General features: G+C 35.1%; 1 protein-coding gene across 7 annotated transcripts in view; it reads left to right on the top strand.

The window, feature by feature from the left end:
* The window catches only part of SMARCA1 (SNF2 related chromatin remodeling ATPase 1), a 73,035-nt gene that overhangs the window by 41,537 nt on the left and 11,618 nt on the right, over nt 1-19,880 (top strand). For all 7 annotated transcript variants that reach the window (XM_086387215.1, XM_086387214.1, XM_086387216.1 and 4 more), the window contains 6 exons: nt 1,993-2,103; nt 2,360-2,473; nt 11,005-11,127; nt 13,780-13,912; nt 16,336-16,454; nt 16,579-16,791. In XM_086387215.1, the coding sequence (XP_086243341.1) occupies nt 1,993-2,103; nt 2,360-2,473; nt 11,005-11,127; nt 13,780-13,912; nt 16,336-16,454; nt 16,579-16,791 (813 nt within the window). The remainder of the gene's footprint in view (nt 1-1,992; nt 2,104-2,359; nt 2,474-11,004; nt 11,128-13,779; nt 13,913-16,335; nt 16,455-16,578; nt 16,792-19,880) is intronic.

Below are 19,880 nucleotides of genomic sequence, written 5' to 3' on the forward strand. Positions count from 1 at the left end.
TTAAGTCACAGTGGCTGACATTGATTCTGAATAAATTGACCTAAATAAGTTTGTATTAATGTACTCTTATCTAAAACTAATTTAGCATATTTGTTCTGTTTTTGAAAGTACAGGAATTGCCCTTTAATACTTGTTTCAAATTTGAGTACCTAAACCTTCACACGAGTATAGATTAAATGGCCAGATACATTACTTTTAGAAAGTCGTTATTATTGATTTATTTTAACCCCAATTGAGACAAATAAAATATTGGTTATTGAAAAATGTCTTTTCTTTCCATTACTGTCATCTCACATTAGCCCATCTGAGGGGAAAGACAAAACACAGCTCATTTCACTGTTGTGAGTATTTCTCATTTTACATAAACTCACATTATACTCTCCATCTCTTACGAACTTACAGAGTTAAAAGAGACATTTAGTCTAACAAAGAACTGTTTTTTTTCTGTCTCACAGATGTTTCCATATGTGGATACCGCCATTTTATTTGACTTTAGCCTTTACTTCTTTAGACACTGAGAATTTGTAGATTTCTAACCATTCTAGTCATCTTAGTTTATTATCCACTCTTTTAAGCTAATTTTTAAGCTAAACTAAAAAATTATTATCTTTAAGCTAATAAATGTATTAGCTTAAAAAATACTTAAAATGTATTATCCACTCTTAAAACTCAGCCTGTAGATGTGGTCAAATAGAGTGGGACCATTAATTGTAGATAGGTGGCCAGTTTTATGTAAAGGCACTAGGCTAGGTACTGTGAAATCAAGAAAAATATCTGAGCTAGAAAACCACACCTCAGACTCTAGAACTTCATTTTGTCATGTTTGTATATTGACTTTTAAATAACTTTTTCTAGCTGATATCAGGGTAAAGTTTTGTAATGCTACCAAATCATTGTCTACCAAATGCTACTAAATCACCCCACTTTGGATGTTTAATAATAGCTTACATTTAGCTCTTGACAGTCTACCTAATGCTTTCACATATGGTCACATGTAATCCTCAGGTAGGTATTATTGTTATTCCCATTTTACAGATAGAAAAAATAATTTCTTCAAAGTTACACAGTTGATAAAGTGGCAGAACCTGTTTCAAATTTCAAGTCTTTCTGATTCCACTGGCTTGTCCCACATCTACCTTACCAAGAGGTCTCATTTTAAAATTTCTCTTGATTTGAAGGGATATATGGCTGTCATGTTGATATTCAGTATTTTATGCTTTTCAACTGTTTTCTAATTCATACACTTAACAAAGTTACCAGAACCAATGTTAGTCTTCCTCCAGTATTAAGTCACTATTTATTTTGACATAAAATATTAACCAGATTGTACAAATTCTTCTCAATTACTAATAAGGAAGAGCTAAGCTTCAGAAGGCAATGGCACCCCACTCCAGTACTCTTGCTTGGAAAACCCCATGGACAGAGGAGCCGGGTAGGCTGCAGTCCATGGGGTCGCTAAGAGTCGGACACGACTGAGCAACTTCAGTTTCACTTTTCACTTGCATGCATTGGACAAGGAAATGGCAACCCACTCCAGTGTTTTTGCCTGGAGAATCCCAGGGACAAGGGAGCCTGGTGGGCTGCCGTCTATGGGGTCACACAGAGTCGGACACGACTGAAGTGACTTAGCAGCAGCAGCAAGCTTCAAACATACTTAAAAAAAAAAAAACCAAAACCATCTTTGCACCTGAACTTGCTATATAGAATGAGGTTTTGGAATTTGGGATGTATAGCTGTGACTTAAAAACGCTTTGTTTTGAAGTATAATTGATTTACAATATCGTGTTAGTTTCAAGTGTACAGCATAGTAATTTAGTTATTTTTTCAGATTCTTTTGGGGGTGCATGTATCTCTTCCATTGAGAGTTTTATAAAGCAAGTTTTGATTCTTCCTAATGCTTTGGTTTTCTCGCACTTCTACAGCCTTGATGTACTGGATATTTATAAAACAATTTGGAGTAATTAAACTCTGCATTCTTGTTTTTGTGTACAGCTTGGAATGGTGGAATGGATTGAACCTCCCAAACGAGAACGCAAAGCAAACTATGCTGTGGATGCCTACTTCAGAGAGGCTTTACGTGTTAGTGAGCCCAAGGTTCCAAAGGTAAAGCAGTATGAGGCCAGGTTTCACGTCCTATAGCAGAATTCTCTTGTAGCATGGTCTCTGATTCAGATTTACTTATATTAGTACTAAATCTTAGTCTCTAAAATATAACAGTACAGAAAAGTACTTGATATGCCCCAGCCTTATGAATGGATTCCATTGTATTTATTTTTCTATGTATAAAAGAAATAATAAAAGATAAGTTCACTTCATGAACTGAAACAAATATGTGTGTAATGCATTTTTTCCCCCACAGGCTCCACGACCTCCAAAACAGCCAAATGTTCAGGATTTTCAATTTTTCCCACCACGTTTATTTGAGCTCCTTGAAAAGGAAATCCTTTATTATAGGAAGACAATAGGCTATAAGGTAATTTTTCAGTTTTTTAGATTAGCACAATATAATCTTTTAAGCTAATGTAATGTATTAAGCTAGACTAGAAAGTGTTCCATTTTAATGTGAGAGAACCTAAGAGTAAATAAAAATAGTGGTGTTTTTAAAACCAAAGAGAAGGTTTTTACTAGAAGTAAAGTATCAAACTACCCAGTCACTAGTGAGATCATCACTAAATGAGATTAATGGAGAATTTTCTAATATTTTAAAAATATTTAAAAATATTAAAATTTCATTTTATTTTAATAATGCTAGTGTTCAAGTGCTCAAAGAATATGTAGAATAAGTAATAGGTATGTATTTAGATAGAAGTGAATGTATGGTAGATGATAAGAAATTTTTGATTATTTTCCTCAAAATGACCAAGAAATAATGTTTTCTTGTTGATTGCTCATAGATTGATAGAAGCCCCGGTGGTGGTTAGTAGATTATGTTCACTTAGGTGTTAAAATAATGATAAATATGATAGTGAATTGTGGAATTTAAAAATGATCTTTTGGAATTCAAATTTCTTATTTATATGGGTAGATAGGAACCTATTTACAGTGAGTGAAATTTAAAGTTTGTGATACTAAAGCTATCACATTGAGAGATTAAGCATTCCAGGCTATTTTCTATATGTTGAAATTGGCTTCTTAGTGAATGGAAAGAGATGACCAAAGGTATAATAATCAATAGTATGAACAAAATTATGCAGATATTAACACTAATAATAATTTTATAAAGATTTTTGTTTTATGAATTTGAAACTGTGTTTTAAAATTTATTGTGAATCTTTATCATAAATGGAACTATGACCAATTATTTTGATTAGTAACTGTCATGTGCCTAGAAGAGCTCCATACATATATATAAGATATTTATAAGTTAGTTCATATTTTGGAACTGAATGACTCTCTGGAATGTTTCTACTATTTGTCCAGAGTTAGAGCACTGTCTTTTGAAATAGAACAGAAAAGTTTTGCTTGCTGTTTATGTACCAAAGTTTAGATATATTTAAATAGGGATAAGAAACTTAAGGTGAATGTAAGTGGAAATGTATATATAAATAGGAACAAGAAAGTTAGGGTGAATATAAATGTAAACATTTATAAATAAAGTGGCTAGTTATAATCTGGTTAGGGAAATGTGATTAAATTTGAATGTATTTAACCAGCAGGACTGGATAAAATCCTTCTTAGGAAGTTGTAGAAGAGTAAAGTACTCATGGTTGAACATCAGATCAGGCATAAAACCAGCTTCAAAGAAAGTGAAAACAGTGATACGTTTGAAGAAACAGGCAAATTATAGGTTCAAAATGTAAAATAAAAATAGTAAAATTAATAAAGTAGTGAATAAGATTTTATGAGGTAAGCATATATATACATGATCCCACTAGGGATTATTAAACATTTTAGATCATTATTTTCTGTTACTTTTATTGACTGTTATTAGTGAGACTTGAGAGGAAAATCAAATTGAAATGTTAGACCTCAGTTAGTAATCAACCAAATATCTGTGTAGAACATCTGATAATTGGATAATGCTTTACCACTTCATTTGATTTCTAAGAAATGCTATGAGATAGGTTTTGTTATCACCTCTATATAATAGGTGAGGAAACAAGTTTGGAGAGGTTAAATGACTTATTTAAGGTCAGGTAGCTAACAGAGTTGCCAAAGGTGCTGGTCTCAAACACAGGTTCTAAGCAGTCTAATGCTATGCTCTTACCACTCAGACATTCGGGGCTATTTCTGCATGTGACATAACTCTGCTTCTTTCTGCAGCCCTAAATAAGGACTGTGTTTACAGTGGTTTGACATGTTGTTTGGGAGGTGAGCCAAGTGGTAGTCAAGTAGCAGCAATAAAAAAATCACCTCTGTTAATATAGCTGTTTATACTCCTTCTTTGGAGATACTGAAATTCTGTTCCCTGTGATAATATAGTGCCCACCACATTCTCACCACAGCTCTGGTTTTAATGTAAACAGTGCCTGTCATTACAGGCAATTCTGGTTAGGGGTTGGGGGTCTTACATGAACAGTTGGGCAGTGGCCAGCTGGAAGGAGATGGAGGAGAGAGGAAACTTTAGAAGAGAGAGGAATGAAAGTACAGCTTTTAAAGGGTGATAGGGAGGAAGATGAGAGAAGAGAGGAAAGGGATGAGTGATGAGAGGGAAGGGCGTGGAATCCATGCTATGGCACCTTCCTGTGTTCTGTTCCTCACCTCCTGGAGAGAAGTGACAAGAAAGGGAGTGTGAGTGAAAGGAGAGCTGTTTTTCATTTAAGACATATTCATCGAGTGCTCCCCTGTGCCAGATTCTATGCCAAGCTCTGAGGATAAACTGGTGAATAAGACAAGGGGGTTCCTCACACATGGTACTTAACATTTTAATGGGAGAGGAAGACATTACGCTGAAAGCACAGAGTAGTAACTTTCTTTGGTTTCAGTGCTTATAAAGGGTGCTACGAGGGAGCATAACGTGGGTATCTAACGTGGACTGGGAGGGCAGGGAGGTGGTCTCTAAGGATCAGCATTAAAGCTGAGATCAGAGAGATGCATAGGAATTAGCCAAGTGAAGTGTGGAAGATAAACGCTAGGTTGGGGAGCCACAGGTACAGAGGTGTTGTAGGAAGGAAGAGTGCCCCTTTAGAAACACTCCCCAGTGTTGCTGGGGAGTGGTGAGAAGGAGAATGACAGATGAGTGGGTTGAGTTGGATCATGTGGAGCATTGAACATTAATTATAGGTCATATTAATTAGGTGGAACTTTAGAGCAAAAGAAAGCCTTTGAGATGTTTTTTTAAGGCAGAGGGGTAGGTGGGTGATGCAATAATAACAGCAGATGCTTATTTAGTCCTTACTTGTGTTGCTTACTCTCCTCAGTTTAAAATGATTAGTTCATCCTTCTCAGAAGAGCCCTGGAACTATATACCTATTTTACAGATGGGGAAACTGAGGCATAGAGAGGTTGAGTAATTTGCCCTGAGTAATTTGCTCAAGGTCAAACCACTTATAAGAGGTAGAGTATGATCAGCTTTACATTTTTAAAAACCACTCTGGCTGCAATACAGAGAATGGTGAGTTTCTCCAGGGAAACCCAGCCAGGAAGCTGCCACAGTGTGAAGATGAAAAGATGGAGGTGGCTGGGAGTGTGGTGGTGGGTTGGAGGTGGAAGGAGAATGATCCCCTGGCACTCCACTCCTAGTCCCAAACTCTCCTCAGCCCCATCTGGGATTTCCTTTGTATTGTCTTAAGACTTCCCTTGGTCCTCCATATGCATACTTAGCTGAGGATTTACAAAACAAAGAAGAAAATATTCTGGATGTTGGTTCTTTCTGAACCTTGTCTCTTCCATTCTTTACCAGGGGCTACAGACCTGAGCTAAGGTGGGTGCTTTAATTGGGTGGATCTTGTGTTTGAGTACAGTTGTCCCTCAGTATCTGGGGGGCATCGGTTCCAGAAGCCCCCACAGGTACCACAATCCGTGGATGCTCAAGTCTCTTTAATAAAATGGTGTAGGATTTGCATGTAACCTATGCAAATGTGACCATATATTTTGCATCATGTCTGTATTACTTACAATACCTAATCCAATGTAATTGCTATGTAAATAGGTATAAATACAATGTGAATGCTATGTAAATAGTTACCTGCATGCAGCCAAAACCAATTCACATTTTGCTCTTTGGAACTTTCTGGAATTTTTTTTCCCGAATATTTTTTTAATCTGAGGTTGCTTGAATCCACGGATGCAGAACCCACAGATACAGAGGGCCGACTGTATGGACAGATGAGCATGGCATGTTAATCATCTGCAAAAGCTTCCTGTTAAGGACGATGTGGTATTGATAAGTGTTGGGCATATCTTCTCAAGGATATATAGCATTGATTTTTTTTCCCCTACTAAACCTCCAGAAAACTCAACCCAAGCCACAAAAGTGAATGGAGCAATAGTTTGTTCTCAGATAAACGGGACCGTCGTAATGGAGTTTCCTGATACTCTGTACATAGTTAAACTCTCAAAAAGGGACTCCTCTCTCCCTTTTTTTTTGCTTAAATGATTGTTAGCCCAGGGATTACAGGTTCTGTGTGAAGCTGGGGGCACTGTGGTGCATGGTTCCATTTTGCCCATTTTGAGTCCCCACAGTCACGTTCTGTAGTGACTTGGGGTGGAGCTAGTGAGGGACTCAGTAGGTTTGAAGCAGTTGGTAAATAGCATTTTTCTCCAAGGCCTGCTTATTTGCATTTTTATTTCCTATTGTGTTTTTTTCCGCTCCATACTCAGCTTGACAAAGTCACAGCAGTATTGTTGATAATAAGATCTGGAATTGAAGAGTTTTGTTTTATTTGAAGCTGAGAGAAGTAGTTGTTTTACTCTCACCACTTGGTGGAGAGCTGTGTATTATGTGCCAGTTTTCCCTGCTGTCTAAGTTTTGACCTTGTTCCAAGTTAAACATATTCAGAAGCTTCATTGCTCTTGTGACTTAAAGGAGTTACCCTAATGCTTTTAATTACTTGTTCACTAAAACCTTTCTGTCGGAAGAAGGTGACTGAATTGAAATTTCAATTGCAGAATTTTAAAAATCCAGAGTATCCAGAAGTCCCATGGAGTCTAAAGACCTACAGTGAAAGAGTTTTGCCGTAGTAGAAGCTGAAGAAGGCTGTAGAACATTCTAACATATATCTTCAGTAAAAAAAAAATTCTTTAGAAGTGGATATAAACATTTGACAAATGCAGGAAGTTCTATGATCTTTGTGAGTTTTGGTAATGTGTCATTGTGGGCCACCTGTTGTGCTGTGGTAGAACTAAAATACGTGAGTTGATTTCAGGTTACTACTTTCATTTTGTGTGTTGTCACATTTAATTCTGTACTCCATATTTCTATGAGATGCTTGCTGAAACTCCTAAGAAAAATGACCCTCCAAAAAGTTTTTCACTTTTCCATGGAACATAGCTCTTAATCACAAATTCCTTACAATCTGACTAGAAATCTAAATCATAATTGAGCTGTTTTCTTGAAAGATAACTTCTTGTATGTTAAGTGTTGCTGGGGACCATCAGTGAGATATATACAATGTGAGTACTTGAGATACTATCTAGGTATCTGTTTAGTCTTTTGGCCTATAATTTGTCTATTTAATTCTTTTATAGCACTTTGAGATCGAGGGAAGCTTAGTGCTCATAAAACCTCATGAGGTGAAAAATGAATACCTTTTAAAAATAATAAATATTAAGAAGTAGATTATTTGTAGGAGATACAGGAATTTAGGAAATTTGAGTCATTTCTAATTAAAAAATTCTAGCAGCTATTTTTGAGTAACTTTTAGAATTAAAATAGTAAATGTAAAATTAAATGTCATTCTCAAGTTTTGCTATATTAAAAATGTGAGCAGTGGATCCTAAAATTTAATGGGTATAATGTAATATTCTGATTTTGCCTTTATTAAAATTCAAGGGATGAATTTTTAGTATTGGGGAATATCTACACAGGAATAAGCAGTTTATTTTGTGTGGGTATATTATCCATTTTCTATCATAAAAATGAGGTATTTGTGAAATTTGTTGTTAAAGTAAGGGTTTTTGCATATGCAAAGTTTGAAGCTATTTGGTAGAGCAATATCTTAAGATTAAATAGATTTTCCTCAATTAAAATTAAAATTTGAGGCCAAAGTAACTTCATCAGCAATTTAAAGGGTCTGTTAAACTTTTAAAGCTGTGTCTGTAATTTTTTCAACATTTTATTATGAAAAAATTTCAAATATAGAAAAATGTTGAAATAATTATACAGTGAACACCACATATATTCTCCAATTTACATCTTACTGTATTTGCTTTATCACCTATTTAACCATTTCTCCAGCTTTCTATCAAATGAATATCCTTATTTTTTAATGCATTTCTAAGTTACAGATATAAAGCACTTCAATATGCATATCATTAGCCAGAGTTCAATATTTATTTGATTTTTAAGATAAAATTTATATACATTGAAATATATAAATCTTGTGTATCATTTGATGAATTTTGACAAATGGTATGCCCACATGACTGAAGTCCCTACAAAAATATAGAACATTACTGTCCACCAGAAAGTGCATCTTTCCAGTCAATTCCCAAACCCACTCCCCAGACAAACTCACTGTTCTGATATTATTTTCCTCCGTAGATCAGGTTTTTTGTTCTAGAGTTTCACAGAAATGGAATCATATAATATTTGTAAGGCTTCTTTCACTTAGCATAATGTTTTTGAGATTCATCCATGTTGTCTCATTATCAATGGTTCATTCTTTTTTATTGCTGAGTACTATCCCATTGTAAGGAAATAGCACAATTTGCTTATCTAGTCTCTTGTTGACGGACATCTGGACTGTTTTCTGGATTTTGGCTCTTGTAAGTAAAGCTGTTGTAAGCATTCTCCTAAAAGTCTTTGTAACAGTTCAGAGTGAAATTGCTGGTGTGCCGGTAATCTAACAGTGGGATTTAGCTATTGAAAAAAGTTATGTTAAACCGTACATATCACTGGACTACACTTCATTTTTAATTTACAGCTTCCTTTTCATTTCCATTTGCTATCATCCTAGGCCAGGTGACCATACCTCATTTCTAGGTTAGTTTAGCTGGTTCTCTTGCCTCTAGTTGCTTCCCTACTTCAGTCCATCCAGCACAAGGTTTACAGGTAATATAACACTACTCCCTTGTAATCTCCGGTGGCTTGTTGTTGCCTACTGTGTGGTTTGAGAAGGCCTTCTAATTCTGTCTCCACCTGGCCTTGTTTCTTATCCCTTCTCAACATAAACTCCATATATGCTCCTTCTGGTTTTTACCGTCACTGTTTTTGCTTTACTGCTCCAGCCTAGAATATTCTTTCTCTCTTTTCCATCTCCCCAGATCTTTAGAATTCTTAGAGTACAGCTCAGAATTCCACAACTAGGTTGTGAGCTCCTTATGTAGGCAAGGACCGTGTTGGCTGCTTTTTATATTCCAGTGAACACCTGTCATAGTGCTATGGATAAAACAGACATTTAGTCAGTACTTACTAATTTGATTGTCTCGTACTGATGATTACAAATGAATCTGTTTTTTCAGTATGTCTTAAAAAATTTTTCTTTTGGCCACAGCATGCATGTGGGATCTTGGTTCCCTGACAGGGGATCAAACTTGTGCCCTCTGCATTGGAAGCACATCAGGAAGGTCCTTCAGTATTTCTTTTTAATGCCCAGTTAGTAGGTTTCATATTTAAACAACTACTGGATACAATAGTTTGTAAAAACATTTAAGTTACAACCCTGTGGTTGAAATGCTATGAAATATGTATAATGATTAGAGAGATATACCCTAATATGCATTTAAAATTACATCACAGTAAAACCGTGACTATCTGATACCCCTGGAGGATGAGTCATTTATGATAGGTGTGCATTCGAAACAGTGGAAGGCTTACCATCAATCCTGTTCTTGCCATATTTAATGGAATGCTAAAAATAATGTACTATATATGTTATATACCTGCCCTCCTAAATCAATGTGCTGCATTGTCACTGCAGATGCACTTAAAAATGATGTGAGGCTTTGCGCTGAGTAACTTAGTTTATCACTCCATACAGTGAATGCTGCTCCATACTGCTGAACTATATGGGTTGTCTGTGTTCATGGGGCCACACTGAGGCCCCTGGGGCTACATTTTTGACATACAGATGATGGCTGACTGCTTGCTTCCTTGTAGAGCTGAGCTTCTGTCCTCAGTCTTTTGAACTTGAGCTCTCTTCTTCTCAGTTGTCAGTGTATTGCAATTCTCTATACTATGCAGAGATGTATAGTATACACTACACTTTTTGTTGGTCACGGCTGCTGTAGTCTTTTTCCCTTGACTGCAGGTCCCATCGCAGCTGTTTGTGTGCTTTGCTTATCCCTTCCCTCTTATATATATATATATATATATAGTCTCTTTCTTTCTCTCTCTCTCTTTTTTTTTGCTTCTTCTTTATTCTGTCAATTCTTTCAGTCTTTGCATTTTATGTGAAGATGGTCTATCTCTCCATACCCTGGCAGGCAGTAAAAGCACTCTTTTCTTTTTGCACGCTGAACTGATCAGAGCATTGGATGCAGTCTTCAGGTGCATTGCTACTTCTATACCCTGGTCTATATTGCCAGGTGAATATGGACTCTTTCCGTACTACCAAACTTTGTTTCTGGGCTTGAGGTTTTATTGTATAATGTTGGTGTTGGGGATAATGATATTATTACCATGTATTAATAATATCATAGGGATTTTTTTCGTTCCACAGTATGATTAAATCTAGAATATAATGTGGCATTTAGCAATGGGTTTTTAACTATAAAATACCACATGGCACATTTAAGAACAATTTTACTTTGGTAATATCATGGTAGGAGAAATGTGGAGAGGATCATGTGTCATGGTATGATAATTTACTGTTGAAATAACTCTACATATTGATACAAGTATGCATACCCTTAATTAATTTTTCTCAACAGTTTACTCATAACACATCTCTCGATCTTTAGGTCCCAAGGAATCCTGATATCCCAAATCCAGCTGTTGCTCAAAGAGAGGAACAAAAAAAGATTGATGGAGCTGAACCTCTTACACCAGAAGAGACTGAAGAAAAAGAAAAACTTCTCACACAAGTAAAATATTTTAAGTGATTGAAATACTTTTAGTCAACCAGTAGAAGAAAAGAAAATATAGATCACACTTATTTTTTTATTGTATGGGCCTGGTACCCTGATCAGACACACCAGCAAAGCACAGGGCCATAGTGTAGACATATATTTAGATCAACAATCCCTATTTTTTAATCTCTTATATAAAACAGTTTTGGAAATACTAAAAGATACATAAATGAAAAATATGTGTCAATTATTAGAAATAAGACATACATTTTATCAATTATACTAAAGTCACTTAACCCACATATGAATCCTGATAGACAATAATTACTAGCATATTCTTAAAATATTTATTTTATTGATTATGAGCTGTCTTCTGAAATTATACTCTACTAATCTTTTATTTATGGAATGACTTCATAATCCTCAAAATGCCTCATATCCTTTCTTGAAAAGAATTTTAATACAATGGTGAGAAATTTCTGAAACTTTTAAAGATACTTATTGTATAGTTAAAAGTTATTAAATATTTAAATAATATTTATATTTACTAATAATTAAATATAAACATTTTCATTTGAACAATATATTGATGCTTTCTGGTCATTGTTGCTTTAATGAGTTTTATGAGTGACATAACTTCCAAAATAATCTGTAGAAGATAAAAAGAATTACAGTGCAAAAGGTACTTACAAAATAATAAATAAAAATGTGTTCTACCTTAGTATAGAAAAGAGCCAGAAAGATTTATTATTCAACAGATTTTTTGAGCAATATGCAAAACACAGTGCTAGGAAATTTTCCATATTAATTACTGAAAGTTCATTTTTATATTTATATATTATTTTTATATAGGTCTTTTCTTTGTTATAACATGTAATTTTATTGAATGAATTTTTACAAATTACATTCATAAGTTTCTGAGCCAAATGCCTGGAAGTCATAAAGTTCAGTTGGAAAATGTAATTGCGACTGGCTAAATATTAGGACTTCAGTTCAGTTCAGTTCAGTCGCTCAGTCGTGTCCGACTCTTTGCGATCCCATGAATCGCAGCACGCCAGGCCTCCCTGCCCATCACCAACTCTCAGAATTTACTCAAACTCATGTCCATTGAGTCGGTGATGCCATCCAACCATCTCATCCTCTGTTGTCCCCTTCTCCTCCTGCCCCCAATCCCTCCCAGCATCAGAGTCTTTTCCAGTGAGTCAGCTCTTCGCATGAGGTGGCCAAAGTATTGGAGTTTCAGCTTTAGCATCAGTCCTTCCAAAGAACACCCAGGACTGATCTCCTTTAGAATGGACTGGTTGGATCTCCTTGCAGTCCAAGGGACTCTCAAGAGTCTTCCCCAACACCACAGTTCAAAAGCATCAATTCTTTGGTGCTCAGCTTTCTTCACAGTCCAATTCTCACATCCATACATGACCACTGGAAAAACCATAGGCTTGACTAGACGGACCTTTGTTGGCAAAGTAATGTCTCTGCTTTTGAATATGCTATCTAGGTTGGTCATAACTTTCCTTCCAAGGAGTAAACGTCTTTTAATTTCATGGCTGCAGTCACCATCTGCAGTGATTTTGGAGCCCAAAAGAATAAAGTCTGACACTGTTTCCCCATCATATTAGGACTTACCATAGAATAAAATAAAATATTTAAATATTCATGTTTTATTTTCAAAATTTATTTCCTGAACACAAAAATAAAGTTATGGTCTTAGAATGTTCCCTGGCTTGCAGTATATTGTAAATGTACAACATATTGTGAACATACAATCTCAAGTGAGAAATTGCTTTTGTTTGTAATTAGAAACAAAATCAATTTTTTGTCCCTCTTAGTACTTGAAGTCATTTTTAGTCATTTTTCTCTACTGCCCTAAATAATTAATCTTTCAAAAAATCACAGGAGTACAAAGGAACAAAATGTGGCAGAAAACTTTATCAACTAGAGGTTAAGGATAGAGTTTTGCTTTGTTGAGGTTATCACATTTATGTGGGTTGGGGCATGAGGAATGGAAGACAGAAATTTAGTCTTGTGACTTCAGAGACATGCTAATAAATACCAAAGAGACTGAAAACACTGATTGGTCAAACTGTTCTCTTTTGGGAAAGAAATTGAGTGGGCCCAATAACACCGTTTATAGAAATCTTATTTATGAATATAATTTTGAACAGAAATTATTTATTCATAGTAGTTTGGAATGATGTAAAGAGTTATAAAAATTTTTCTTCAGTCTTTTTTTCTTTATGTATTTTTTTGATTTAAAGCATCAACAATTTTTTTCTTAATTTACATGGGAACATGTCTGTGAAAAAAATGAAGTACTGGAATATCCAGGACTTCAGCATTTATATTAGCATTTTTATTTTATGCATTTGTATTTTAATGTAGTAGGCATCTATAAAATACGGAGTTAAAAACTATATAATATCTTGGAACTATAAATCAGTTTTTAGTACTTAGAGGGAAATATATTCTCTTTATGATAGAAAAGCAGTTATTTTTGCAATAACACTATTCAACTTTTGATTCCAACATAAAACTGGGATTTTATAAGAAGAAAAATTTTAAGTCTTTTGAACTGTTTTTAATGTATTGTTGTATAGAACTAAATAGAACAATATTTGGATTTGTTAATTTAACCTCTATTGATGATGCTTGCTTTCTTGTTCACAGGGATTCACAAACTGGACTAAGCGAGATTTCAATCAGTTCATTAAAGCTAATGAGAAATATGGAAGAGATGACATTGATAATATAGCTCGAGAGGTGGAGGGCAAATCCCCTGAGGAGGTCATGGAATATTCAGGTTTGTATATATAACTTCAAAAATGGTGTTTTACTTGTAACCTTATGCATTTCTTTGTGTCAGTTTAATTATACCTTTGTTCAAAGACCTTTCAACTTTTATGAATAAACTGTAGGTGAAAGTATAAAATATAATTGCATTTCTATGAAAAGATGATAAGACTTACAAAAACAAATTGCTGTTGTCCCTGCTAGTTCGCTAATAGAGCGAAGTATAGCACTGATAAAACAAGGGTAGCTAGTGGATGATCATCTTCTGGGCAAGTCAAGTTCTGGACTTCAGTTTCAGTGGATGGAATTAGTGTTTTTCTAGGTTGTCCTTGAAGTAGAGGATTCCTATCAGGTTCTTTTAGATCCTCAGGCACTCTCAGGGTTTCTGTTTGCTCCAGGGAGGTTATATGAATTCCATTAACTCCAGGCAAGCTGGAGTAGATCTGAAAAGACTGCTTGAATAAATCTGTTGACAGGTCCTAGTATCAACTCCCTCTCTTACTCAGCTGTGTCTTTGGTCTTGACCAGAACTAAATTATGTGCCAACTCCCTCTCTTACTCAGCTGTGTCTTTGGTCTTGACCAGAACTAAATTATGTGCCAAAGCATATGGAATAAATACTGATTACAATGTCACAGTGCAGCCAACCTCAGGCTTCTGAAAACAAATCTTTTAAAATAGACAAGTATGTGTAGTAAGTTTTCTTTATGTAGAACATAGGAAGTTTCTAAAGTCCAAATAGGTTGAGCTCTCAAATTTAGCCACTTCACTTTCATTTTTCACTTTCATGCATTGGAGAAGGAAATGGCAACCCACTCTAGTGTTCTTGCCTGGAGAATCCCAGGGACGGAGGAGCCTGGTGGGCTGCCATCTATGGGGTCACACAGAGTCAGACATGACTGAAGTGACTTAGCAGCAGCAGCAGCAGCTGTATAGAACCTAGAACATTTCTCCCCATAGAAATGTTACAAAGTAGGTTTAGGTTTCTGTGCTAGCCCCTCAAAGCCTACTTAGCCTAACAAGTGAAATTCTATATTTTTGCTGTGAAAAATAGTAAGGAGGAAACATTGAAATACTAATAAATATGCTAAAGATTAATACAGACTAGGAACAACATTTTATTTATTTTTAGTGCTAGTGCTTGAATAAGTCTATGTTTAATTAGGGAGCAGATACTTTATTTTTCTTTTGGAAATGTGAAAGAGCCTTCTGGTGATTTCCAGGGACTTTAGAGATGGATTATATTGAGTTGTTATTGTATAACATCAAGTCTATGAATGTTCTTTACTTTGATACCAGCATAACGTTACTACTGCTGTTACCATTTGCCACATAAGTTTAGGGTATTTGGAGACTTAAAAAGGGGTAAAATAGAGGAGAGAGTTAAATTTTAGCAGCAAGAGTTGAGTGAAAATAGTGTAAAAAGATATGTGCTGAGAAATTTTCTGAAGTAGAATTTTCTTCAAAAGACAAGAAGGGGAACAAGCATCAATGTGTATGAAGTTGCGAGAAAAAAAAAGTTGATTAGAGAAGATATTATGTCAGATATTCCTTCAAGTTGACATCAGGCCAGGTAGGATGACTAACTCAGGACAGCTTAATTGGGGCTGTGCTAGAGGATATAATGTTCAAATAAAAGCATAGCTTAAATCAGTATCTGTATTATCTTTTGAAATTGTAGTCATCGAGATGGATAATTAAAAACTTCATAATAGGGACTTCCCTGGTGGTCCAGTGGCTAGGACTCCACCCTCCCAGTGCAGGGGGCCTGGGTTCAATCCTTGTCAGGGAACTGGATCCCACATGCTGTAACTAAGATAGAATATCCCACTTACCGCAACTAAGACCTAGTGCAGCCAAATAAATGAAAATAAATAAAATAGAAAAAAAAGCTTCATAATATTTTATGAAAGGAAAATTGCTAACCTAAAATCTTCTTGTTGAGGTCTTACTTGTAAATGAAAAGAGGCATTTAATACCCCTCATTTATTACACCTTAAGAGTATTTAATAATTGAACATATATATATATATATATGTGCATGTGAAAGTGAAGTCGCTCAGTTGTGTCCAACTCTTTGCAACCCCATGGACTGTAGCCTATCAGGTTCCTCCATCCATGGGATTTTCCAGGCAAGAGTACTGGAGTGGGCTGCCATTTCCTTCTCCAGGGGATCTTCCCAGCCCAGGGATCGAACCTGGGTCTCCTGCATTGCAGACAGACACTTTACCGTCTGAGCCACCAGAGAAGCCCTGTATATATGCATATATATGTATATATATATATGTCTATATATACTGATGAATCTGAATCTTAAGTATAAACAGTATAAGTTCACTGCGTCCTTTCCTGCTAATTCTTCATTCTATAGTTCCTTGGATTCATTTATGTAAGATGACAGAATTCTGAAATAATAACTCTTGTTTTTTTCAGCTGTATTTTGGGAGCGTTGCAATGAATTACAGGACATTGAGAAAATTATGGCTCAAATTGAACGTGGAGAAGCAAGAATTCAACGAAGGATTAGTATCAAGAAAGCCCTGGATGCTAAAGTACTATATTTCCTAATTGTCAAATTACCAATAGATTGTTCCAGTTGATGATTAAATGGTGATTAGCTTTGACTTATTACTACTGCATATTTAGTTAAAAGCACTATTTTGTTTAAATCTATAGATTGCAAGATACAAGGCTCCATTTCATCAGTTACGTATTCAGTATGGAACTAGCAAAGGAAAGAACTATACTGAGGAAGAAGATAGATTCCTGATATGTATGTTACACAAAATGGGCTTTGATAGAGAAAACGTGTATGAAGAATTGAGACAGTGTGTTCGGAATGCTCCTCAGTTTAGATTTGACTGGTTTATCAAGTCTAGAACCGCCATGGTATGTATTCCTTTCTTGTTTATTTCCTCCTACTTTTTATTTTGAAAAATTTCAAGCATCACATATCCTTCACTTAGATTCTGTACCACATTGGCTTTCTCCTCTTACTAGTATATGCATATGTGTATATATATGTATGTGTGTGTGTGTATATATACTTACATACATAGAATCTATCTATACATACAGAATATATATATTTTACTCAGAAATTCAGAAACACAGCTATATTCAGAAATCTAGATCTGTATTTTCTATTTATTAATATACAGATCTATGTTTCTAAACCATTTGAAAGTAGGTCACAGACATCATGTGTTCACCTCTAAATACTTCAGCATTTATCACCTAAAAATAAGTGTTTATCTCTTAAATAAAAATATTTTCCTCCATGAGCATAATACCATCATCCTACCTGAAAATATTAACATTGATTCAGTAGTATCATCTCGTATACAGTCCATGTACAAAATTTTCCACTTGTCCCCAAAGTGTCTCTTATAGCTGTTCTTTTAAATTGATGAGCCAGTCACAGTTCACATACTGCATTTGGTTGAGTCTCTTTAGTCTCTTCAATCTACAACTTTTGTTTTTCACGACAGTGACTTTTGTAAGGTACCCAGGCTCATTTTGTAGAATGCCCAACATGTATCTCATTGTTTGCTCACTGTTAGATTTAAGTTAAGCATTTTTGGCAACCGCCCGCCTAAGTGATGTGTACTGCATCATATCAGGAGGCTCATTATGTCAGGTTGTCACACTCTTGGTGATGGTGAGTTTGATTACAGGGTTAATATGGTGACCATCAGAGCTCTCCACTTTAAAGGTAGTTTCCCCTTTGTAATGAGGCAGGTGATATTTGAGACTGTGTGAATAACTAAATTTATTTTTAATGAGAAGGAATTGTTGCCTGAGTTTTTGTAGGAGTATCATGAGACCGAATAATTAAGAGATTTTATTTTAGCTTGATGTAATTTCTTGTTACTTTCTGACATGAATTGTGTTCCTGTTAAATCCTAATGCCGCTTAGTAGTGTTCTTGCTGGTATGGAAATAAATGCTGGTATGGAAAGAGTCGTGTTCGACTCTTTGCGATCCGACCCCATGGACTATACAGTCCATGGAATTCTCCAGGCCAGAAGCCTATCCCTTCTCCAGCAGATCTTCCTGACCCAGGAATCGAACTGGGGTCTCCTGCATTGCAGGTGGATTCTTTACCAACTGAGCTATCAGGGAAGCTGGAAATAAATGCAACATGTTTTTAATGTTGGCACGTCAGTCTTTTGTTAGTTGAGTTAATTAAGACAAAATAGATTCATATAGCCTAAAAGAGTTGGACACGACTGAGCGACTGAACAACAACAGCAAAACATTAAAAGTAGCCAGAACCAACAATCCAAACCATGGACATTTTTCTTTAGTTTCTATTATAAATGTTTTCTTGGCCAAAAGTTCATAGAGATGTGAAGCTATGCTTGATATTTTGTCTGACCCATTTTATATTCTCAGTTCAAATTGAATAAAAAGAAAAGTATGACTTGCTATATTGAAGGTGCTAATTTTGGTGGATGCTTTATAAATCAGATATTTTGTGTTAAAACTTAACACAAATTTAGAGTGTTCCTGGATTGTTATTAGACTGTGTCTATCAAGTTTATGGAATACATAATACTGAGAGAGGTAGCAAATACTTTGGATCAAGCTTGGATCAAGCCAGAATACAAAAGGAACTAGAGAAATTGTAATGATGAATCGATTGAATCTCCCTTGCTGCATGTCAGTAATAGGGATGAATGTAAAGTGCTGTACTTGTATAAAGGAATAGGAAGAGGTATAAATGTTAGTAATACACAGTAGAAAGAACTGAGGAAAGAATAAAAAAGATGAGGATTAATCTGTAGCATGAAGGACTGATGTTGGAGGGAAGAGTTGTTTGACAGGTTCTTTGGATCATTGAAATAGACTATTGAAGAACAGTGTAGAATAGCTTTTCTATTAGCTTTGAAAATTAGATTCTATTTTGAAGACTTTGGCCGTGAGCTTGTTGGCCTTTTAAGGTGCCTTCTAGCTTGATGCATCTATGACCATGTTTAGCAGAGAACTCCTTTCAAAAGCCAGGCATTTAAAATTTTTAGCCATTTGGCGTTTTATGCATATAGTTATCTAATTTACAGCAGCATTAACAGCTTGTAAAAGATGAATACCCACCTGCATTTGTTGATGAATTATGTTTTAAATCATACATGCCCTTTTATGTGATGGAACATTTGCAGAGTTTTGTATATTATTTCAGTGATATTTTACTACTTTTTGCGGGTTGAGTTTAATGCTGTTTTCGGTTTCTGGAAACATTAAGCTAAAGCAGTAGGGTGAAACAGATTCAGAAGTGCAGGGGAAATCTTACATTATTTGTAATATGAACATGACTGTAGAACTATGTAACCTTATTTCATTTTCTAGGAAAAAAACCAAGTGTATTGTTAACGACCACTAGATGTCTCTGAACTCCCTTGTAAAGAATCTTTTCCTCCATCTTTCTACAAAACATTTATGTCTTTCTTTACCAAGAGGTTTAAATCTTTAATGTATGTTTTTCAAAGAGTAGATATTAACTACATACGTGACTGAAAAATGAAACTTTTGTCTTAAAAACGAAGACAATTCTGTCCTTAATTATGTTCTGGAAGGTGGAATTTATGATTTCTAAAGAATCTTTAAAAACATATAGTAGCTTATTTCATAGTAAATATTTTAATCCAGAGTTTTTGTTACGTTTTCCACTATATCCTTTCCTTCCTAGTTAATGGGTAATTTTTATGTTTCTGGATTTAGACTATGTAGACCATCTTTTTAGAATGTTTCATGATAATATAAATCATTAGGGAATTAAAAAATGGATTACTGTTATTTCTAGATGATCTCTTTTCCCCTCATTTTAAACAATTGGTCTTGTATAGTGGATCATTCACAATCTAGGAAGTGAAACTTCCCCCTTGAAGGAGGCAGTTGTGATTTCCAAAATTAAAATAATTTGCTTCGTTAAAAAACCCCAAAATACAGAGGATATAACTTGATTCATTATGTGAGTGT

Source organism: Bos grunniens, chromosome X (assembly GCF_055505025.1).
Source record: "Bos grunniens cultivar Pamir isolate PY7600 chromosome X, Bosgru_T2T1.0, whole genome shotgun sequence".
Lineage (NCBI taxonomy): Eukaryota > Metazoa > Chordata > Mammalia > Artiodactyla > Bovidae > Bos > Bos grunniens.